Raw genomic sequence first — 24,567 nt, 5'->3', positions numbered from 1 at the left:
CCCATATACTTGTACTTCCACATGGCCATGCATCAACTTGGATGTGCACTTGTTATGTATATGCAGTTGATCTGCCATGCCTTGGCTGGCATCTCTGTAGTGTAGCTTGAGCCAGAATTCACAAATACTCAGTTCACAGAACTGGAGTCATGTGTTGCAATGATACAGGGTCAGCCAAAGGCATTTTAATACCCAAGAGCCACCAAATGGCACCTCTCCTCGCTGTCTCCAAATAATATGGAGCAAACTCTACCAAGAATTTCTGCTGTGTCAGCTTCCTTGAGTTGAAGGAACTGTGATCAGATTCAGGACCAGTCATGTTCTTTTTAGCAGGGCTTGTGCAGGAGATTTCATGGTAGATTGTATCCTATAGATCACATATATCTGTTCCTATTCTGCTCTATTACATCCCTGCCTTAGGATGCTCTGGGATGATCCCTGCATTGAGCAGGGGGTTGCATTGAGCAGGGGGTTGGACTAGATGGCCTGTATGGCTGGCCCCTTCCAACTCTATGATTCTATGATTCCAATCCTGGGTAAGTTTACTGAGCAGGAAGTATGAGGAGGGACTGTGGCTCAGTGGAAGAACCTTTGCTTTGCATGCAGAAGGTCTCAAGTTCAATCCGCAGCAACTCCAGTTCAAAGAATCAGGTGGTAGGTGATGTGGAAGACCTCCCGTTGAGACCATGGAGAGCTGCTGCCAGCCTGAGCAGACAATACTGACCCTGATATAGGGGAAGGCAGCTTCATGAGTTCACATGCAGAATAAAAGCCCTCTTCTCCAGTCAGGAGCCATGGATCTGTGGTAGAACATTTGCCTGGCAACTAGAAGGTCCCACATTCAATCCCTGTCCACTTAAAAAGGACCAGGTGGTTTGAAAGGCCCTGAGACCCTGGAGAGATGCTGCCATGCAGAGTAGAGACAATACTGACACTGATAATACAGTGTTCTAATATGGTATAAGGCAGGGGTAGTCAACCTGTGGTCCTCCAGATGTTCATGGACTACAATTCCTATGAGCCCCTGCCGGCATTTGCTGGCAGGGACTCAAGGGAATTGTAATCCATGAACACCTGGAGGACCACAGGTTGACTTCCCCTGGTATAAGGTATCCTTGTGTGTTCAAGCTCCACTGTGTTTACTCCTAATGACGTATGTACACTTCCCTGCCTTCCCTCGCCTTCTGGCCCTGTTTCCCTGGGCTAATTCGCACACAAGAATGTAAAATGCGAATGCCGAAAACAGATGTTTTGCAAGCACAAATAGTGTGCAGCGGGGGTAGTCAAACTGTGGCCCTCCAGATGTCCATGGACCACAATTCTCATGAGCCCTTGCCAGTTTGACTACCCCTGCTGTACAGGTATGTTTGTCAGGTAAAGTGTGCAGATTTCCTTGTGACTGGATCTGGATTTCCCCCTGAGTAGTATGTGAAATTGCAGGAGCCCAGAGGTGCTAGATGTCATCAGAGCTTGGAAGCCAAGCAGGGTCAGTTGTTGGGAGACCACTGAGCAAGACAAAGGGGTAGAAGAAGGCAATGGCCAACCACCTCTGCTCATCTCTTACCTTGAAAGCCCCACAAGGTGCAACTTCATGGGGAAATCGCCTTCTGTTTAATAACGAGAATTAATTAACAATGGAAAGATCAGATGTGAATTGGTTGGTTGTGATCTGTTTGGGAGAGTAGCCTGAAAGGAGGATGCGTTGCTGGCTTTATGGGTGGGGCAGAAGGAGAGGTGCATTTTGGATCGAAAATGGCAGGTGAGGGATTAAAACTGGCTCGTGGACGTTGACGTTTCTGAACAAATTCCTTCCTTGCTCTGTAGCTCAAAGCCATGGCCTGAGAATGCTGGGATTCTAGCCAAGTGGAGTGGACTAGAAACTAGATTAATTACTTTCCTGTGTGGTTGAGGCAGCCGCTGGCTGATTTGCAGCGCAATCCCAAACCAAGTTACAATTTTCCAAGTTCCCATTGAAGTCACTGGCCTTATGTGGGCTCAGGAGGCATAGGTTGGTACTGTTCAGGCTCTTTGTTTATTCTTTCTGAAAATTTGTTAAATGCTTCCATACCACATGGACCCGTGAAGCTGCCTTACACTAAATCAGACCATCCAGGTCAGTATTGTCTACTCAGGCCGGCAGCAGCTCTCTATTTTTATTTTATGTTTTTTATTGTTTCAATTTATTGACCGCTCCTCCCAGACTAAGAGCTTTATGCAGAGGCCTTTCACTTCTGCCAGATTCTTTAACTGAAGGTGGTGGGGATTGAACATGAGACCTTCTGCATGCCAAGCAGATACTATACCACTTGGCCATGGCCCTTCCCCTCCCCACCTAAGCATTATTATTATCACGCGTAGTATTGGCATTCAGTGTAGCTTAGTGCCTGGTATAGTCAGTCCTTCCCTGCACACCTCCCGTGTCCAGATTCAGACCTGTTCTTTTCTCTCCCTAAATCCCTTTCAGAAGCATGTACTTGTAATAGTGTTGTTTGTGACACTGGGTTTGACAGTGAAAATGGACCCAGTATGGCTTTTATGTCCTCTCTTCTTGGCAGCTGATACTTAACCACCCCTGCACCTCTTAATCCTTAAAACATTCTTCATACCCACTCATATCTGTTGTTGGTTTGTAGCTGTCTTTGTTTTTTTGGCTTGTGTTTTCAGCACTCTAATTCAGGGTCTCTTCCACAAAAAGAGAGCCCTCTGCCCTGACCTTCTGTAGGTTCCTACCTGGATTGGTATTTTCTGAGACAGGTGTGGGAGCCATGATTTCCTTCTAGATCGCCATAATCCTGTGAAGCAAGATTGGTTCCAATTCTTAGAGAATACCTCTGAGAGTGGAGGGGGTCAGCTGGTGTTGCATTTTGCTGGGAGTAACAAGGGATGAGCACCTAAGGAGAACCCTGCTGGATCTAACCAGTGGTCCATGTGGTCCAACATCCCACTTCTCACAATGGCCAATTGGTTGCCCTCGTTGGCCAACAAAGAGGGCCTGGAGGCTGAGGCCTTCCCCTGATGCAACCACTGGACGCTGCTGCCTCTAAATATGAGGGCTCCCTTTGGTGTCCATAACTAATAGCCATCAATGGACCTCACTGCCAAGAATCTGTCTAACCCCCCCCTTTCAAGTCATCTGCACTTTTAGCAATCACTACATTCATAGGCAATTAACCCCACAATTTTATTACTTGTTGAATAATGAATAACAGAATAATTCCTTTTTGTCTTTCCTGAACCATTGGCATGGTTGCCAGGTCCAGGTTGGGAAATTCCTGAACATTTGGGAAAGGAGTTTAGGGAAGGCAGGTTTTAGGAAGGGGAGGGGCTTCAGCAAGGTATAAGCCCATCAAGGCCACCCTCCAAAGCAGCCATTTCCTCCAGGGGACCTGATCTCTGTTGTCTGCATATCTGTTGCAATCCCTGGGGCTCCCCAGGTTCCATTGGGAAGTGGGCAACCCCACCCATTGGGTGTTCATGTTATGGGGGAGGGAGAAAAAACTATGCACTTCCTCCACTCTACACCTAATTTTATAAGCCTTTGTGATGTCTCTCTCCCCAACCATCTATAGAGGAAAGGGGTCTCTTAGTTCTTTGGTCTGTTGACCTGTGTTTTAAATTAGAGGCCTGCAAGTCAACAGGTTCCTTGGGCTGCAATTTTGTAATTCTGTTAAGACCCGTTGGGTAAGGAAGATGATTTCCCCCCATACCGGCGTAAGTTCTCTCAGCTGCTCAGCACCACCATAAATGGCATCTACAGGGACAAATGTGTTTATTACATGTTTACAAGGCTGTTGAGAACCATCATCCATCCCCACACAAAGGTTCTCACTGGGCCCTGTCTCATGCACCCCGGTTCCAGGGCAGACCATATACGAAATGTTGCAAGACATTCCACAGCTTCAGGGGTACCCATAATGTCCCTAGGATTTTTGGGTTCTTAGGAAGCCTGGGTTCTTAGGAAGTCACTGGCCAGATCCTGTCTCCCATAGCTTCATGATGTTTTCTTCAGACCATGTCTTGGGGGCAGTGTTCCTTCCCAATACGTGACAGAAACGGCAGGCAAATATAGCTGTGGGGTTAAGGGACTTCTTAGAAATGCTTCACAGAAACATAAATGTTAGAGACACACAGTTTCCAGTAAGCCAAAGGAGAACTCTGTTGCACTACAATGCTCACACAGAGTGCTCCTGTTTATGTTTATACCTTGCTGTGAGATCCCACATGTGCCACTCACTTTCCTAGGCAGTGTCTTGCAACAACTGTGTTCGGGCTGTGGAAACTGTATGGATTATTAATCATCCTGCCAGTTATCAGCTGTGTATTTTCCGTTCCCTGAGCTGGATGCTGCAGGCTAGACCCATCTCATCTGATCTCGGATGCAAAGCAGGCCTGGCCTTTGGCACCACAAGGAAGTCCAGGGTTGCCTTGGACAGGCAGGCAATGGCAAATCACTCCCATTCATCTCTTGCTTTGAAAATCTATGGCCCCTGGGGCTCATGGGAATTGTAGTCCATGGATATCTGGAGAGCCACAGTTTGGCCATTCCTGCCCTGTGAGGTCACCAAAAACCATTTGCAATTTGACAGCATTTTCTGACCGCCATCATAGTTGTGTTGATTGACTTCCTTATACTGTCTCTTCTTGATCTCTTGCTCTGAACCTTGAGATAGTTTTGCTCTCTGCTTCTAAAAGGTGTCTGACTCTTGTCCTGTTCTGAGGTCTATGTCTTTAAGCTTGGTTGAAGAATTTAATTTTTCCTTCTGCGACAGCGTATCCCAACATCCTTTAGAGTCCACTAAAGTCAGCGCCCTGCATAACTAAAGCTGGCACACTTGCATGTCTACTCAGAAGTAAGTCCCATTTTAGCCAGTGGCACTTACTTCCAGGAACGTGTCCTCAGGATTGTTGCCTCAGTATGGTCTGAGGAGGAAAGAGGAGTGTTATCTCAAGTGGTATTTCCAATCATGCTCATTAGCTGGTGCACACTGTCCACCTGGGATTCTAGTGGAGCTCTGGAAGGAAGGTTTTGGCATCTGAAAGCAGCTTTCAAAAGTTTTATCTGTAACACTTAAGAGATCTTGGTCCCTGTAGGTTTTTCTGTGGGATCGAAGAGATGTTGGAGACACTGGGTGATCTTCTTAATGGTCTCAGGCTTGAACAATTTGCAGACTGTTTTGTGACAGGACCAAATGTTTAGGGCAGGTTATCTCAACCAGGGTTTCATGCAATTCTGGGGTGTCTTGATGGCTTTCTCAACCAGGGTTTCATGAAACACTGGGTTTTCTTGACGGCTTTCTCAACCAAGCTTTTATGAAACTCTGGGGGTTCTTGATGACCCTGAATGAGTGGGAGTTAATTAATTTTTAATTTATACTTTAAATTTGTTATTTATCAGGTGGTATGACCATATACGGTCCCGTTGACCCATGCTCCCCTCCCAAAATGGCCAATGTTGGTCCCGGAGGGGGTGGGAAGGGGAGGGGCCTCGTGCGAGCATGTACACAGCTCTCCTTCCCAGCTGTATTCTGCCCAATCACACCACTTTTGGGGTTTCTCAAAAAAAAAGTTGAGAAAAGCTGGTTTGGGGACTACAGCCACACACTCTTTGAAGACATCAAGGAGTGTGCGGGGAGGGGAAGATTAAAACCTCCTAGTTGGAAGTCAAATGATGACAATTTTTAAAAAGGGATAGAGATATTCTTAGAAGGTAGAACTAGGATTGGCTATTAATCTGGACTGTTTCTTGCATGGAGACCAATAAGGTTCGAGTCCAATGGCACCTGTAAATCCCAACCAAGTTTTATTCAAGGTACAAGCTTTCGTGTGCATGCACACACCAGATTCGGAGACGGTATACCTCTGAATATCAGACCCCCAGGTGCAAAGTAGACGGGAAAGCCATCCCATGGATACCCTGCTTGTGAGATTTTAGAGGGATTTAGCTGGTTGCTGTGCAGCATTCAGGCTAGTTGTATCTTGGCCTCATCAAGCAAGGAATTCCCTATGCTGATCTATTTCTGCTGCTTGTGGGAAGTGGTCTTAATGTTCCACATGGGCAGACGGGGACCAGTAAAGGCTGTGGACTCATAGTGGAAGGCTCTGTGAAAGATTTTAGGTTAAGGAAAATGGGCTGTTGTTTGTACTTCTAGTACAGATAGATCACAGCTGATTTATCTCTGTATTTAAAGGTTTTGGAAAGGAACAAATGTCCTGCTTAGGATAGTCCTGGCTAGCCTGATCTCATCAGATCTTGGAAGCTAAGCAGGGTTGGCCACAGTTAATACTTGGGTGGGAGACCACCAAGGAAGCCCAGGCAATGGCAAAGCCCCTCTGAACATCTCTTGTTTTGAGAACCCTACAGGTTCACCATAAGTCGACTGTGACTTCACTGCACTGCCCACCCCCAGAGGAACAAATGGAAGTGTCAGTGGGGAAGGTGGACAGAAAAATGTATTGAAAAGTTCCACAGGATATCAACAGAGGGGAAAAGGCTTGCGTTTCAGTGGACGGCTGATTTTTGCGGAAGTCGGGGCAGGCAAAATCACAATTCCTAGAGTATTTCTGCCACAGGCAGCAAGTTGAAATGGAAGTATCCAGCAACTCTGGTTCCCTCTGAGAGTCGACAGCCAGCAAGACCCAAGTGCCTTTATGCCCCGAATATTCCTATACAGCAGCGGTCCCCAACCCCCGGTCCGGGGACTGTTACCGGTCTGTGAATCAGTCGGTACCGGGCTGCAGCTCTTCTTTGTCCTCCTCCCTGGCTGCTGCCTCGGGGGCTGCCCTGCCACTCTGCCACTGGCTCACCTTTGGTGCTCTCCGGTGGCTGCCATGGCTGGCGCTCCCCCTCGGCCTGTCACTGTGCAGCTGCTGCTGGCAGCGCCCTCCAGTGGGCGGCGGGAAGTCAAGGGCACCGGCGGGAAAGCAAGTGGAGCAGGGGCTCAGGCGGCGGCGGCGACGTCCCTCGGCAAAAAACTACCCCCCTCCGGGCCTCAGTAAAATTGTCAAGCATTGACCGGTCCCCGGTGATAAAAAGGTTGGGGACCACTGCTATACAGCACAAGAAAGGGCAAGCAATAATCATATGCTTCCCTTAACCTTTTGATAATGGGCAGAGAGATTTATATTTTTATGCAGCCCGATGCTGAATCCTTCTGATGGCTTTGGATTGTTGCTGTTATTTTAGTGCACAATGCCCCAGCTGATAGACTCAAATGACTCTTGCTGCGGCTGAGGCTTGGAAGGGGACGGCTGGGCCCTGAGCCGGTTGCTTTGGCCCAGCCCGCAGGGGATGTGAGGAGCAGCCGTGTTGCCATTTAGACTGAGGACCTTCTCCCTTGCTTGTTGGCTGGGCCAGGCAGTAGTCACCAGAAGCTTTCCAGAGAGCAGGGGTCCAGTGGAGGAATGAGTCACTGGAGAGATGCAGCTTGCGCTGAAATGTCACCGTAATTGTGAGCTTGGTGTGCTGCGTTGGCTCCGAGCGAACGGCTGAGACATTTCTAGCCTCTATGGAGCTGCCCTCCTGGGGGGCTTGGCTGTCCACCCAGGAGATAATTGAGACAGGATCTAGTCCGTCTGCATCCGTTTCCAGGGCTCAGTGTCAGAATGTGCCATGTCGCTCTGAAGAATAAATGATTCTGAGCACCGAGAGTACTTTGTGACCATGGGTAGCCCCGCACATCTGGGGTGGGAGCACAGTAGCTGACGGTGGGGCGCAACTGCAACAGGATTGTTCGGGGTCTCGTCTGGACCCCTGTGCTGACCCGAAGGCACTGCTCCTCTTTTAAATGTTAAGAGGTTCTTACTCTAATGGCGGAACAGCATGCCTATGCACAGAGGCAGGTGAATCCTAATATCTGTGCTGTAACCCAGTGGTCCCCAACCTTTTTATCACCGGGGACCACTCAACGCTTGACAATTTTACTGAGGCCCGGTGGGGGGGGGGTAGTTAACTCCTCTACTCTCAACCACTGCCCTAACGCTCTCTGATCGCTATGGGAATGTTGAAACATCCCTTCAAATTAAGATACAGACACGGCACAACAATGAACATAAGGAACATTTTTTTTTCATGGAAATTTTAACTCATGACAATGACAAATCATTGGGAACCCAGAGCTTGTTTCTCTGCAACGAGATAGTCCCATCTGGGAGTGATGGGAGACAAGGACACCCGAAGTGTGTTGTAAAGGGCCGGGGGGGGGGGATGAAGTAAAGGGCCGGGGGAGGAGAAGGCATCCTTCGCGGCCGACCTCCAATTAGTCGACGGACCACATGTGGTCCGCGGCCCACAAGTTGGGGATCGCTACTGTAACCTATTCATTCGGCTTGGCCCCGGGATAGAACAGAGTTGTGGTTGAGAATCTTGCTCCAGTTTCAGATTGTAGTCTCTTCCCATGTTGATAGGCCAGCAGCTCCAAAAGCCCTGTCCCTTAGTGCCCAGCTCTCCCCCTCCCTCAATGCTGTTCTACTGAAAGATGTTATGAATACGATTGGACGGCCTTCTCTGATGCGAGAGACAGAAGAATCTGTGGCTGCTGTTGATTGGTTCAGCCGATCCAATGTTGGGGTAGGCCAGGACAGGTAGAATAGTCTGGGAAAGGAGTGGCAGGAAGAACACAGGCCTCGAACAAAGATGGCTGAATAGCACTAGTTGGAAGGGGGTCTGATGCTGTGGCAGGATATCTGTCTCTGTATCCCATTTTCCTCCTGTGCTTCCTCCAAGGTGGCCCAAACAGTGCTTTTAATTTTATCCTCACAGCGGCCCTGTGAGGTAAATTAAGTTGAAAACAAGTGACTGGCCCAACGTTACCCAGTTATTTTTATGTCAGAGGTCCAAACAAGATATGAAGCTGTCCCTGTGGCTGACACAGGGACTCTGCTGCCATTTTAAAGTCATTTTAAAAATGCTCCAAAGGGCTGAGCCTGATTGGGCCTACACTGCAGGAGGGTGAGATGCTCTTGTTTCCCCTCCCCCGTGCCTTATCAGGTGCTAACATGGCTGCGCGCAAACACCCCATTTGTTTGGCACTTACAAAAACTGAAGAGCCTCTTGTGGCGCAGAGTGGTAAGGCAGCCGTCTAAAAGCTTTGCCCATGAGGCTGGGAGTTCAATCCCAGCAGCCGGCTCAAGGTTGACTCAACCTTCCATCCTTCCGAGGTCGGTAAAATGAGTACCCAGCTTGCTGGGGGGTAAACGGTCATGACTGGGGAAGGCACTGGCAAACCACCCTGTATTGAGTCACCCCAAGGGTCAGACATGACTCGGTGCTTGCACAGGGGATACCTTTACCTTTACCTTTACCTTTACCTTTACAAAAACTGGGGGAAGTAGGCAGGGGAGGGGGGGAATGACAGGAAACGGGGAAACATTGGCAGCTTCCTCATGTGAAGACCTCACTCCCCATGCAGGCAGGAGTGACATCAGAGAGCCTGCAGTGAGTGCCAAGGGCACTATATAACATTTCACACAAATATCAGTACGCATCGAGCATCCTGTGGCAATGCATTGACCTCACTTGTGGGTGCATGAGGAACGATGTTAGGGCATTGCTGGTGATGTCATTATGTCACTGCCAAGAACCCCAACCCATCGGTAAGACACCCCTGGGAGAAACCTGGTCACCCTGGCCATGACATCACACTCCCTCTCTGTGATGATGTCACACAATTATAATATCACCAAATGGTTTTCACTGCAGCCCACAACATTATGGTTAGGACAGGCCTGAACATAAATCCATTTTTCCTTGCCTGGCTTGAATTTGCTCTAGCAACTTGGGTCAGGGTGCAACTGAGTTAACGAAAGCATGGAGGGACACGTTAATTTGGGGTTGGTTTCCAACAGCAGTTCAGGGAGACTTGTTCTTCTCTAAACTGGGTTTGAAAAGTTCGAAATCCCGCCGATCCACAAAGCTAGTGAGGATGGACTATTTGTTCAGAATATGGCCGTCTATATTGTAATACACTATTTATTTAGTGTGCTGCTTTATGCTTCTAGCTGTCTTTGCTATAAAAGCTTCCTTTCTAGGACAGAACATGAAAATGTATTATTTATTTTATTTATATACTGCACTCCCCGAAGGCTCAGGGCGGTTTACATGAAATGGGAACAATACAATTAACTCAGTTTAAAGTGATGTGGTAACAACAGTAACAGTAACAACAAGATGATAGTAATAAACAGTAGAATACTCAAACATCGATTAACTCGTACTGAGGCCCTGTGGTTTGGGCAGATCTGTAATGATTGTTGGAGGGAGGCTTGGGGGGGGGGCAGTGGGATGTGGTTGTTCGGATCGACCTCAACCAAATGCCTAGTGGAAGATCTCCCTTTTGCAGACCCTGCAGAACTGTTCAAGTTCCATCAGGGCCCTGATCTCCTCTGGGAGCTTGTTCCACCAGGTGGAGGCTAGGTTGGAGAAAGCTCTGGCCCTGGTTGAGGTCAAGCGGGCTTCCTTGGGACCAGGGACCACCAGGAGGTTGGAGGTAGTAGAGCACAAGGCTCTTTGAGGGGTGTAGGCAGAGAGGCGATCCCTTAGGTATACTGGGCCTTAACTGGGCCACGTATGGCCTTAAAGGTGATAATCAAAACCTTAAGCCTGATCCGGAATTCAACCGGAAGCCAGTGCAGCTGTTGGGAGGATGGGCTGTATGTGGGACCTCCAAGGTGTTGCTGTGAGGACCTTGGCAGCGGCACTCTGGACCAATTGTAGTTTCCGGGTCAAGGATAAGGGCAGGCTAGCATAGAGTGAGTTGCAGAAGTCCAGTCTAGAGGTGACCGTTGCATGGATCACTGTGGCTAGGTGTTCTGGGGCCAAGTAGGGCTCTAGTAGTTGGGTTGGTGAAGGTGGTAGAATGCCAGCTGTGCTACCGACGTGATCTAAGCCTCGATGGAAAAGGAGGCATCAAGATGGAGGATAGAGGATGGAGCAGAGTTATTCTCTCTTGCCCCAGAGGGACAGACCAGAACCAATGGGATGAAATTAATGCAAAAGAAATTCCGTTTAAACATACAGAAGAAGTTCCTGACAGAGCGATTTCTCAGCGGTACACCCTTCCTTGGGAGGTGGTGGGTTTTCCATCTTTGGAGATTTTTAAACAGAGGCTGGATAGGCTAGTTCTGTGAAGGTTCAGGGAGGTGGCAGGTTACAGTAGATGAATGATAGGGTTGTGAGTGTCCTGCATAGTGCAGGGGGTTGGACTAGATGACCCAGGAGGTCCCTTCCAACTCTATTATTCTATGATTCTAAGAATCACCCCCAGGTTCCTGGCAGAGTGAACCACTGATAGGTGCACTCCATCCAGGTTGGGGAGACATGCTTCCTCGCATGGACCTTTCCTACCCAGCCGCAGGTCCTCCGTCTTTGAAAGGTTGAGCTTCAGATAACTCTGCTTGAGCCACCCCGTCACTGCTTCCAGGCAGCTGGCTAATGTTTCTGGGGGAGAGTCAGGCCGGCCATCCATCCATCAGGAGGAGGAGCTGTGTGTCATCCGCATATTGGTGGAAACCCAGGCCAAACCTCTGCAACAGTTGAGCAAGAGGGCGCCTAAAGATGTTGAGTGGTATTGGGGAGAGAACTGCCCCCTGGGGGACTAAGCAAGCCAGTTTTTGACGGCTTGGTGAGCTCTTTCCTAATGCTACCCTCTGTCTGCGATTCCAGAGAAAGGAGATCAGCCATTGAAGGGCAGTCCCTCTGATCCCGGCATCGGCAAGGTGGTGAGCTAAAAGCTCATGGTCGACCGTGTCGAATGCTGCTGAAAGGTCTAGTAATATAAGATCTAGTAATATAGGGGGAGGAGCATAGTTTGCTCTCTGCTTTCTAGAGAGCCAGAATGGCCAGCTCTCATCTTCATTGGGGTACCGCTGCTGAGTTCCCTGACTTACACGCTTTGAGTAAAAGCTTGCTTTAATGTGGATTTAGTGCTAACAGCATGCTAGGAGCTTTAGGGAACATTGAAGTGACAGCTCTTTGCCTAAGGTGGCTTCCAGTTTTAAAATTGTGTGTGCGCCACTGCTGAGAAATCTTGGTAAGGAGTATCAAATATTGTTTTGGAAGAGTCCAAAATGCCAGCTTGCATTGTTTGTTGCCAGTCATGGCCCGGATCAAGTTCGGGGTTTTGGTTTTAAGCTTTAAGGCTATCTGCAGCTTGGGCCCTGCCTATCTGAAAGACTGCTTGCCTGCTTACACCCCACACAGAACACTTTACCGTGAGGGCACAAATCTCTTGGAGGTCCCTAGCCCTAAGGAAGCGCGCCTGACCTCGACCAGGGGCAGGGCCTTTTCGGACCTGGCCCCAGCCTGGTGGAATGAGCTCCCGGGAGAGCTGAGGGGCCTGACGGAACTGGCCCCTCCTCAGGCTCAGTTGTATTACATCTACACCCCGCACCTCTAGGGAGTTCAGCTTGGGAGACGGAATTTTTCAGCCGCCAATCTTTGTGGTTGTAGGGGGTCTTGTGGCCCCAGGGCTAAATGAGGTTTTATATAGGTGTTTTTATGGGGGTTTTATGTTTGTAAACCGCCAATTTGGAAAGCGGCGGGATATGAGTTCAATAAAGTAGTAGGTGGTGGTGGTGGTGGTGGTGGTAGTAGTAGTAGTAGTATGATTGTGTGGTATGTATACTCCCAAGAAAACACCTGTCTATGGATAACCTCTCTGCTGAACCACGTTAGTCCACTTCTCTTGGACCATATGGAGTAACTCCCTCTTTTCAGGAGGGAGGCCTACACTGCTGTGCTGACCTAGTGATCATTCTGTCAAAGGGTTATTGTGTGGGATTTCTCCTTATCTTCATCCCATAGCAATATAGGTCCCAAATCATCTTCAAGTTAGTTGCCCGTGTCGAGAATTGACTGATGTGGTCATCCGTGTCTGCTAGCAGCCACCACATAATCAATGTGAGCTGTCCCTTATAACAATATTGTGAGGAGAAACCTACCTTTATTGGGTTGTTGTGCGGGAAAATGAGGTACTCATCTGTATAGCACCTAGCACAGGAATTGGCACAGGAATTGGCACGTTATAAATTGCCATGTTGAGTGCGTGCAGGCAGTGTTGAGTGGAAGTTCACAAGCCACAGGAGGCTCTGAGCGGGATTTTCAGCAATCACAGGGGTGGGACTTCCAGACTTTGAGTAGCACCACTGTGTCCGCCCACCCATGAGCAAGAGAAGCCAAATAAGTTATGGGAAAATGTGCCAAGGCTGTACAAGGATAGCTTTCTTTGCACAAGCTGTATCGGTTCCAGAATTCAGCTCTCCTCAGTATAGAATTCGAGGGACGTTGGTAGGGAATTTTCACGCATGTATTTATTAGCCAAAGACTTTTTTCTGGTTTTGTCTTCCTTTTAGTAGGCTATAAATCTGGCTACATTAATTGATCTTCAAAGCTGCTTGGTGATGATTGTGGTGGTTTGAGAGAGAGATGGATTTTTAAAATAGAGCGGTGTCTGTCAGAACACAGGGAGATCCTGTGGTTTTACTCATGTTTCTTTGGGAAGAAGAGCAGCATTTCCAGGATTAATATGTTTTGTACCCACCCCCGCCCCTATTCCAGTCTCTCATTTTTGCACGCGGGAAGATTCGCTCAGAATTAATTCTGTAGTCCTGCTTCGAGTATCTGAACCTGATATTTTGGAGATATCCTCATGGGTTTGAGTGGAGGACCCCAATTGGTTGAGGTACCCTCATTTGGGTGTCTTGACATGCTGAAGCATGGTTGAAGACTTCCCAAACCAGGAAGTCTTCAGTCTCCTCCATTTGGGATGTAGAAAGGAATCATGCAAGCAGGAAAGTTGGCGGCAGCCTTAAAACTGGGAAGGTCCAGATTCTTATCTTTCCTTGTGACCTCGCTGGGTGGTCTTAGGCAAGCCAATCTCCTCCCAAGATAATATGGAGATCAGTGTTCTTACAGGGTTCTGAACATAGACAAAGCAGTGAGTCTTTTGGGCTGTGTAGTTCATCCTTGTTTACTCTGATTGGCAAGCAACTTCCAAGTTCTCTAACAGGGAAAGCAGAGGTTGGAAAGGGGGAAGGAAGGCAGCCATAGCTCAACTGTGGAGGGTCGGTACTTGGATGGGGGTCCACCAGAGAAGACCATGCTGAAGAAGGCAATGGCAAACCACCTCTGCTTCTCACTTGCCTTGAGAGCCCCTTGCTGGGGTCTCTGTAAGTCAATCGATGGCACTGACCTACATGCATAGCCTAGAACCACTTGGTGCTTTACAAGTAGTGCAGACTGAGGTACATATTTGATGGAGAAGCCAGACCCATAAGAAAAGCCTTGCTGGGTGAGACCAGTGGGCCATCTAGTACAGCACTTCTTTCACACAGCAGCCAACCAGGCCCAACAAACAGGATTCAGAGGCCAAGGCTCTCTCTCCTCTGTTGCTGTTTCCTGGCACTGGTATTCAAAGCTTTGCTGCCTCTGGATGTGGAGGGTCTCTTTACTCACTGTGGCTAATAGCCCAGGAGGAAACCTCTTCTCCTCCATGAATCTGTCTAAGCCACTTGGACTCCACCTTTCTGACTCTGTAATCTGAAAGCTCATATCATGAAGGGACCAGGCTACAACATGGTCCCATTAAGCGAGCTCTGCAAAACAACATACCCGGGATGGGGCATCTCAGCGTTCTTCCAAGGAGCTTAGAGCAGCACATACAGATCTCCCCTCTTCCACGTTATGCTTTATTGTGAGAAGTTGGGTGGTGAGAACAGGACAACTGCAAGATCTCCCTGGGTGGGGCTTGAACCTGGGCCTCCCCAGCGCTAATCCCACTCTTTGACCACTGCCCTCACATCGCTTTTCCACCTGGAGCATCATTCCCATGGTGAATATACCCATAGCAAGCATCTTGGTGTAGTAGTTAGGAGCACCAACTTCTAATCTGGAGAGCTGGGTTTGATTCCCCGCTCCTCCCCCACATGTAGCCAGCTGGGTGACCTTGGGCTCGCCACCACCCTGATAAAGCTGTTCTGACCGAGCAGTAATATCAGGGCTCTCTCATCCTCACCCACCTCACAGGGTGTCTGTTGTGGGGAGAGGAAAGGGAAGGCAGGAATATCAGGGCTCTCTCAGCCCCCCCTCCCTCACAGGGTGTCTGTTGTGGGGAGAGGGAAGGGAAGGCAGGAATATCAGGGCTCTCTCAGCCTCCCCTCCCTCACAGGGTGTCTGTTGTGGGGAGAGGGAAGGGAAGGCAGTAATATCAGGGCTCTCTCAGCCTCACCCACCTCACAGGGTGTCTGTTGTGGGGAGAGGAAAGGGAAGGCAGGAATATCAGGGCTCTCTCAGCCTCCCCTCCCTCACAGGGTGTCTGTTGTGGGGAGAGGGAAGGGAAGGCAGTAATATCAGGGCTCTCTCAGCCTCACCCACCTCACAGGGTGTCTGTTGTGGGGAGAGAAAAGGGAAGGCAGGAATATCAGGGCTCTCTCAGCCTCCCCTCCCTCACAGGGTGTCTGTTGTGGGGAGAGGGAAGGGAAGGTGATTGTAAGCCACTTTGTGACTCCTTCAGGTAGAGAAAAGCAGCATATAAGAGGCAACTCTTCTTTTTTCTTCAGTAATATCAGGGCTCTCTCAGCCTCCCCTCCCTCACAGGGTGTCTGTTGTGGGGAGAGAAAAGGGAAGGCAGGAATATCAGGGCTCTCTCAGCCTCCCCTCCCTCACAGGGTGTCTGTTGTGGGGAGAGGGAAGGGAAGGTGATTGTAAGCCACTTTGTGACTCCTTCAGGTAGAGAAAAGCAGCATATAAGAGGCAACTCTTCTTTTTTCTTCAGTAATATCAGGGCTCTCTCAGCCTCACCCACCTCACAGGGTGTCTGTTGTGGGGAGAGAAAAGGGAAGGCAGGAATATCAGGGCTCTCTCAGCCTCCCCTCCCTCACAGGGTGTCTGTTGTGGGGAGAGGGAAGGGAAGGTGATTGTAAGCCACTTTGTGACTCCTTCAGGTAGAGAAAAGCAGCATATAAGAGGCAACTCTTCTTTTTTCTTCAGTAATATCAGGGCTCTCTCAGCCTCCCCTCCCTCACAGGGTGACTGTTGTGGGGAAAGGAAAGGCAAAGCGATTATAAACTGCTTTGAGCTAGAGAAAAGTGGCACATAAGAACCAATTCTTCTTCATCTCTCTGTCCAAAGCTTTCGAACACTCTAAAGTGCTATCAAATTGCTAAGCATCATCATTATTATTAAAATTCCCCTGCTGTTCTCTGAGGTTCCACAATTTGAGGATCGGTGAGGACTGGGCCAGTAGTTTGCTTAGGTCTCAGATCGAGCCCTCCATGTGGGAGCAGCAAGGAATCCTGGGTAAGGAGCCGAATCGAGCAGGCATGTGCCACCGGGCGCAGAGCGAGCCAGCCGTGCTGCGAGTCTCTGAATTGTTTCCACTGTTGCCTCCCACATGCCATGTGCTGTCAGCAGCCCTGTGGCTCTGCAGGGAAGTTTCGTGTGCGTGCGTGTGAGGGGGGTGGGGGAGGAGCAGAAGCAGGGCAGCAGCAAAGGGAATTAGCCAGCCGTGAAATTGCCGCTTACAATATCCGGCGCAGCCAGTGGCATGTTCCAGGCCTGGGCTGGCAGATGAATCCTTGGCACACCTTCTCAGTGACAGAGACTTGCTTTCACATCAGCTTCTGCAAAAGAGGGCTGAGAGGGTATAGAGCAGGGGGTCATGGGAATTGTAGTCCATGGACATCTAGAGAGCCATGGCTTGGCCACCCCTAGTATAGAGCTTCCATCACTACTGGTACCAAGTATGTTCTGTTTGGCACTCAAAGGGACAGAAGGATAGCCAGTTCCTTGCAAGGGGCTCATGGGAATTGTAGTCCATGGACATCTAGAGAGCCATGGCTTGGCCACCCCTAGTATAGAACTTCCATCACTACTGATATGTTCTGTTTGTTCTGTTTGGCACTCAAAGGGACAGAAGGATAGCCAGATCCTTGCAAGGGAATTCACAGTAGCTTCAAGGGGGGAAACGAAAAGGGAAGTGAGCAGAACTGTGGGAATGAATGATAAAGCTCAGTGTTATTTTTCACATGTTGATGAACAGGCCCTTTATATCCCCCTCCTGGTGGCACGGCCTTGGTTCCGGGAGATCTGTCTATATTGTCATCATTGCTGTCATCAATGCAACAATGCCATTGACAGCAACTGCCTGCAGGAGAAATGGTTCCCCTGAGTTCAGGAGGGTGGAGTCATGCTCCTCCTACCTTCCTGGTGAGCTAGGCTGCCTCTGCACCTTGTTGGATATCGCACAGCTGTTCTGCAATAGCCGCCACCCAGAGTTGGATTGTTTTCCCCACACACGAAGATCCAGCTGCAAATAATTCTTGTAGTGCAACATTTAATTAATTAATTAATTGCATTTATATACCACCCACCCCTGAGGCTCAGCTGATGGGTGCATGCAGCCCCTGTTAGAAATAACAGAAAAGGAGCTCTTCTGACAGATAATTTGCATTGGGTGAAAATCTGTCTGTGTTGGGAAACAGCCCTTTCCTTTGGTTTGCTGAGACCTGGTGGCTATTCGGTAGGGAGTGGTGGGGCATGACTGCTGATGAATTGTTGGCTGTTTCATACAACTTAAATCTGAGGCAGCTTCCACCTGCAGAGAGCTGAATCTGGTCTGGCTCACCTGTCATTTGTAAGCAAGGAGAAGTAAATTGTGGTAGAAATCAAATGCAGATTTAGGGCACTGGGGCTAGCAATACCTGGCTTGCGCACTTGCACCTGCACCCCCCAATCTTACCTGTTCAGCTCCTATCCTGCCAAGATACCAGGCGACCTATGTTTCCCACCCCCTCCCTGCCCAAAAGGAAAAGAATGCTGTAAAGGTACTGTGGAGGTGCGCCAAAATACGTTCATCCAGCCTCTTACCTGCATCTGCATGTTGTGGTCGGATCAGACCTGGTTTCACGTATTTTTTGAGACTCAGAATTCTAGCGGGATTCTCCTGCTGAGAGCTCACATCCTTTTCCTGTTGTTTTGAAAGCCATAAAAGCCTCCACCGTCACCGGAGCCGAGCTCATGAGGAGCCATAGTTGAGTGGCAGGCCACATGCTGTGTCCCTGGGGATTTCAGTTCAAAGGATCCTGGGTAACACAATGCACAGAGTCATATAGCAGTCATATAGCACCGACCTAAGCAGAATTATGCTTAGGTCTCTGGACCAGCTTTGGAAGGATATAACTGTGCTGAGGATTGCTCTGTAAATGACATACCATTTGCCCACATGGGAGACACTTTTATTGTTAGGAGAAGCATTCTGGGAAGGCCTGTTACGCACGGGTGTTTCCCCTCACTTTCACGGTGCATGTCCCTCGAGTTTTCTTTGCCATTCTAGGAAGTTCCCCAGCTGGAGTTAACACTTCTAGCTGTATCTTTCCACAGAGGCAAAAGACTGTGAAAGGGGAAGAGAATGGCTCCCTGCAAGCCTCCCCCTATTCCTTTTTGTCTCAGAGCTTGTGAGCCAGTTCCTTTTAAAACCTACCGCGTCACCCATGAGGACTAGCAACCTGGTTCTTTCTTTGAGAACATTTATTTTCCTATTCATGGCACAAAGCCAAGGAATGGTTAAGGGTGTGGGGGGATGCTGCAGGGTAACGTTAAACGCTGTCTTGCTCCTTTTGTTCCCTTTCCTAAAACAAAGGAAGATTTATCGTGTCCCCTGTAGCTTAGGATTCCGCTGTCCTTCCGCCCCGTTTATTTTCGGCCCACTCTTCCCACGCCATGTCCTGCAGCATCAGTACCCCCTCCTCTCCCCGCCCATTAATTATATCCTCCGACTTGCTGCTTCCCGGATCACTCACGCATGCCCTGAATGGTAACTCTTGCTCTGTGTGAGATGGAAGGGAGCAGCTTGCATGGAAGTAAATAAATCAGGGCAGCCGTGGAACCAGCTTCCGGAGGAAACCCAGGCTCTTTGTCATGGAGAAACCAAGGCTGGGGACTACCGTTTAAACGCCCCACTTGTCTGCTGCACTGCACTGCAACAAAATGGGTCCGTTTTGTTTTAGAATATATTATAATAATATTATAATAATGTGTAATACAATTTTATTTTGAGCCCTCCCTTCCCTGTTACTCAGGGCAGGTAGCACTGTGAAACGTCATGCTGATGTTAGGCATTTAGTTGCGTCTGACCCTTGGTGATCCTGTGGCACAGCTGTAAACCGTCACATAGACCAGGGGTAGTCAACCTGTGGTCCTCCAGATGTCCATGGACTACAATTCCCATGAGCCCCTGCCAGCGTTTGCTGGCAGGGGCTCATGGGAATTGCAGTCCATGGACATCTGGAGGACCACAGGTTGATTACCCCGTCATAGACGTCCTAAAAAAAGCAGAAATATTATTAATTAAACTAAACTAATGCCCCAACTAAAATTCCAGACTTGGGGTTTTGGTGTCCAGAGCTGGTCTTTCCATTCCTCCCTCCCCCCCCCTAGCAGTGGGGCCTGAATTTTTGGTGGATGTTATTTTAGGCCATGACCATAAGCCTGGCAGAATAGCTTTGTCCTCCAGGCCCTCCAGAACTGATTGGTTGTTTTTTTTTAAAATAATGCTGGGAGGCAGAGGTCAATAATCAACTGACATGGGAGCTTCTGATCCCTTGCCTGAGCTAGTGAGAGGACTTTGTTGGCATCCAGAAGGAAAAGAACCCCTGCACTGCTCATGTGGGCATAGTGAATGGCATTCTATAGTTATGCCAACCTCCAGGTGGGACCTGGGGATCCCCCATAGCTCACTTCTAGACTACAGTTCCTCTAGAGAAAAATGGATGCTTTGGAGGGTAGACTCTGGCCCATTGTACCCCACTGAGGTCGGTGTCCTCCCCAGGCTGCACCTCCAAAACTCCAACCTGGATCTGGTAACCCTCCCTCCCCCTCCCTTGGTGGCCAAGGTGCTCATGGGGGGCTGGCTAACAAAGTAGGATTTTCAGGCAGTCTGATAGCTCTGACCATCCTCTAATATTGGGGTGCGTAAGTTCTGTTCCCTGTTGGCGGATGGCTTGTGTGATAAGTCCATGTCTCTGATGCCACATTGGAATATGAACACCCGTGAAGCTGCCTTATACGGAATCACATCACCAATATCTGCTCAGACTGGGGTCTCCGGCTGAGGTCCTTCACATCTCCTACTTCCTGGCTCTTTTTAACTGGAGATACTGGGGATTGAACTTGGGACCTTCTCCATGCAAAGCAGAGGCCCTTCCACTGAGCCTAAGCCCTTCCCCGTGCTCATGAGCAACTGCTTTGCTCATGATGATGGTGGTCTGGATTCTCTGTCATTTGAAGATGTGTTGGGCAGATCCACACATCAGGTATACATCTGCTACGTCTTAACAACGTGTATAAGTGGGGGGGGGGGAACTAGCTGTTTAAAGAACGTGTCTTTCACCCCCTGTGAATAACTGCAGGAAGGCGCCTGGTTCCAGTTAGCAGGCTAACTTTAAAGGGTTAACCCCCATCCTTTTCTGTGGAGACAGGACTGCTAGCTAGCCTGGTACAGACAGCACTGACTTTGTTGGACCAGATTCAAGTGTTGGTCTAAAGTAGCACAATAAAATCAGAGCCCAGTAGCACCTTTAAGACCAACAAAGATTTATTCAAGGCATGAGCTTTTGAGTGCAAGCACCCTTTGTCAGACTAAGGGTGCTTGAAGGGTGCTTGCACGCGAAAGCTCATGCCTTGAATAAATCTTTGTTGGTCTTAAAGGACTCTGATTTTGTTGGACCAGTGACCCAGTATTGTAGCAGTCCCATGTGTTCAAACTCTTCTGTCCTTTTAAGAGAAGCTTAAAGCATGAAACTGGGCAGCTTAAACTGTTTATGGCATAGGAGTAAATAAGATTTTATTTATTATATTTATATACCGCCCTCCCTGAAGGCTCAGGGCGATTGACATCAAACTGGAAAATTACAAACAACTCAGTATATAATCATGCAATAATAACAATAAACAGCATTATGGAACGATAACACTGGGGAGGACAATAGGTCAACATGTACTGATGGCCCAGTGGGATGGGTGAGTCTGCAGAGATGGTCGTAGGAGGGAGGCTCGGGTAGGGGGTGATGGGAAGCAGTGGTTTGGGTCAACCTCAACAAAATGCCTGGCGGAGGAGGTCCCTTTTGCAAGCCCTGCGGAACTGTTCAAAATCAGTCCAAACCTTTGTTAAAAGGAGAGGACATTTCTTCCAGGCCACTTGGCAACTGCACCTGTAAGGGTTTGCAATTTACCTTTTATCCACGATCTTGTTCCGGCCTTTAACATTTGTGCCAGAAGATGTGACCGTTTCTATTAGTATATAGGTAGAAGTATGTCTTTTTAGAAACGTGTGTATCTTCCAAGAAGTTCCAGGCAGTGCACGGGGACCTCTGTTTCTGTTACCCTCCCAGCTGTCCTGTTAGGGCTACAAAGCCCATCGCCCTGGAGTACCCCTAAGGCAGGGGTAGTCAACCCGTGGTCCTCCAAATGTCTGTGGACTACAATTCCCATGAGCCGCTGCCAGCATTTGCTGGCAGGGGCTCATGGGAATTGTAGTCCATGAACATCTGGAGGACCACAGGTTGACTACCCCTGCACTAGGGTTCTTAGCAGAGTAGGGATTCGAACCTGGGTCTCCCAGATTCTGGTCCGACCTGCTGACTCCTAGATCTTGCTGGCTCTTGTGGTTTGAGTAGCAGAAGTCTGGAAGGAAAAAAGGATGTTGGTTTCTTGAGCCAGCCAAAAATCCAGAGACGTGCAACTGTGCAAGCTGTGAGCAAAATGAATTATGAAAACCCCGCCACTTCCTTTGACCTTCCTGTTTCCTGGAATTTGATTTATTAGGCACAGGCCGCGCTGAGCATTAGCAGAATTAGCAGCAGCTTGTTTGATGACAGCATTACTGTTGATTCTTATGAGAGGACAGTAGCATGGTCGATGCTCCTGCCACATGGGAGAGCATAACCTGGTGGAAAAATGTTTTGGTGGTGGCTCGAAACTTGGGAGGAGGGTCCAGTGGCTTGATGAAGGTGGCTGAGGATGTGTTTTGGGTAAGGCTGGACAGGTGAAGAGTTAGCACAATTTCCAAGGCTAAAAATGGACTCACGCACCATATTTTAACTACCTGGATGTGGATATGCACCCCATAGAGCTACAGTTCATTTTGACCTTGCTTACAGAGATATTTGGACCACCAACAATGGCAATCTGAAAAATAATTTTTGGTGATCCCAATTTATTCCAGTAACGAAAGGTAAATTCTCATTAATGCACCGGCCCTACTTCTTGTGTGTATTTTAAAGCTTAGGTCAGGCATGTTGTATTTTGAATAGTTTTACTTTATGGTGTGTATGCGAAGCATTTTTACCACTGAGGGAGGCCTTGTGGCTGAAACACGTTTTGGTTTTAATTTTTTTATTCTTATTTTACTATTTGCATTATCTTAAAGCTTTGTTAACTCATCATACGTAACCCCTTAGCATTCGTTCCACTATTAGGCCTTTTGTCCACTATCTTGGTTACCTGTCATAGGTAGAGATCGCCTGTTTGTTCCCACCATTTATACGCTGTTTTCCTAGCTCTGCACGCCCTCAAAGTGGCCCACAGTAGTTGTTGTTTTTAAGTTGGACGCTAACGGATACCCATGAGCTTCCTTGAGCAAGGTTCCTATTCTCCCTACCACCCAGCCTATGCCGGCCTCCTCCCCTGTTGCTCTGATCTGAGCAATGGGGTTAAGTAGCTGATTGGTCATATCGGGGATGTGATGAGCGGTCCAGGGGGTGACCCCTGGGCTCTGGGTCTTGCGGCTGACAGGAATCCACAGCAATTCCCTTGTCCAGGCAACTACCCATAACGCATCGGTAATACTTCCTGCAAGCGGGCCTGAAATATTGATGCTAATTGCTCCTCACGCTTGCCTGGCAGCGCATTAAGCAGGTAGAACTAACGAGCTGCTCTCTTTTTTTGTTAATGGAAGAAGGCTAATGGACTTACAGGCCCATGGATGGCCAGTACTACCCAGAATCCTCTAAGGGGGGTTTGAAGGGGTGACCTCTCCTAATTGGCACTGGATACTCTTGAGCGGTGGGTAGCTTCTCTAGGGAATGTGGTCTCTGTTGTCCGGATCCGGGCGGCGTGGTCTGGATGTGGGGTGGGGGGAAATGGACAACTACAGAGCATCTGCATAGACTGAGCCCTCGACTTTCTCTTCCTCACAGGGGGAGCTGCTAAGCCCATGTCGCTGCGACGGGTCCGTCCGCTGCACCCACCAGCCTTGCCTGATCCGTTGGATAAGTGAGAGAGGCTCCTGGAGCTGTGAGCTGTGCTACTTCAAATACCAGGTTTTAGCCATCAGCACAAAGAATCCCTTGCAGGTGAGCACCGAGGAGGCTAAAGCCCCAGCTGGTTCACTTGAGTTCTGCTACCAGGCAGATGCTCCTGCTGCGGTTCAGTGTGGTTCAGTGGCAGAGCTCTTGATTGGCATCTGGGAGGTTGCAGGTTCAATCCCCGGGATCTCGTGTTAAAGGATCTCAGATGCCAGGACCTGGGAAAGATTTGTCTCTGCTGGTAGAGCAGACAATACCAGAATTAGAAGGGCCAAGCGGGGTGGTCTAATTCTGTTTCTGCATAAGGGCGTTTCCTCTATGGGCTGGGGAGCATGGAGGATGAGATGTGCAAGATCCTACTTGGGCACACTCCCATACAGGCTTTTCCAGATGGGCTTCTGCAGTGGGAGGCTGCTCTCCCACTGGCACCACCCAAGCTTTGCTCCCTGGGGCCTTCCCAGGTCTCAAAATAGAAAAGGACAGAGTCCACCCTCCTATTCTTTCCACGGGCAGGACTATGCACTATTGCTCCTCCCCAGTGTGGAGCTGCCATTTATGCTTCTGCCTTCCCTGGTTTAACCTGAGCTGTTATCTGGGCCAGCGGTTTGAATAGCATTTCCCTCCCTCTCCTGACCCATCCTTGCTGGCCCTCTCCCTTTCTCTCATTGGCCAGTTCCTCAGGGGTCTTCAGCTTGGCCTTCTCTACCTGGCCCCACCCATGCTCCGCCCAGGCCATAGTGGCTGGGCTCCTGTTGGCGGCTTCTGGGCCTGCTGCCTTGCTCAGTGGCCCGCAAGGCTCGCTCTTCCCTAGTCGTCCCAGCTCCAGGAGATGATGTCATCAGCTGGCGTCTGATGCCCTGGGACCCAGGAAGGAGGTAGCAATCACAAAATGGCGGCCACAATAGGTGGAGCCAGCCTCAAAATCTCAGGGAGTGGGTCAGGCATAACTAATAGTAACTCTTCAACATTTCAGACAGAAGCTCTGTCTATAACAGAATGCCTCTTCAGTTGAACATGTTTAAAATACTTTCTTGCCTAGAGAAGAAACTAAGCCTTCCTGGCTTATATTCAGTCAGCCTTGTGCTGTAGCGGCAACTGCAGCTGAAACAACTTAAAAAAAAATCTCCACAGCCAATCAGAAGCGCTATGGGCCAAAACCACACCTGGCCCAATCAACTTTCCGAGAACACTTGGTGGGTGTTCTAGAAAGTGGACACCGTGCTGGGGAACCTTGTTCTAGATTCTTTCCCTGTCCCGTGCTCTTGAACTCGG

General features: G+C 49.0%; 1 protein-coding gene across 1 annotated transcript in view; it reads left to right on the top strand.

Moving 5' to 3' along the window:
- The window catches only part of MARCHF9 (membrane associated ring-CH-type finger 9), a 43,303-nt gene that overhangs the window by 5,670 nt on the left and 13,066 nt on the right, over positions 1 to 24,567 (top strand). The window contains exon 2 of the mRNA XM_077328959.1: positions 23,188 to 23,343. Within this exon, the coding sequence (XP_077185074.1) occupies positions 23,188 to 23,343 (156 nt within the window). The remainder of the gene's footprint in view (positions 1 to 23,187; positions 23,344 to 24,567) is intronic.

This window comes from Paroedura picta, chromosome 3, assembly GCF_049243985.1.
Source record: "Paroedura picta isolate Pp20150507F chromosome 3, Ppicta_v3.0, whole genome shotgun sequence".
Lineage (NCBI taxonomy): Eukaryota > Metazoa > Chordata > Lepidosauria > Squamata > Gekkonidae > Paroedura > Paroedura picta.
Note: the sequence above shows the minus strand (reverse complement) of the source record. Positions and strands in the feature narration are given on the sequence as shown.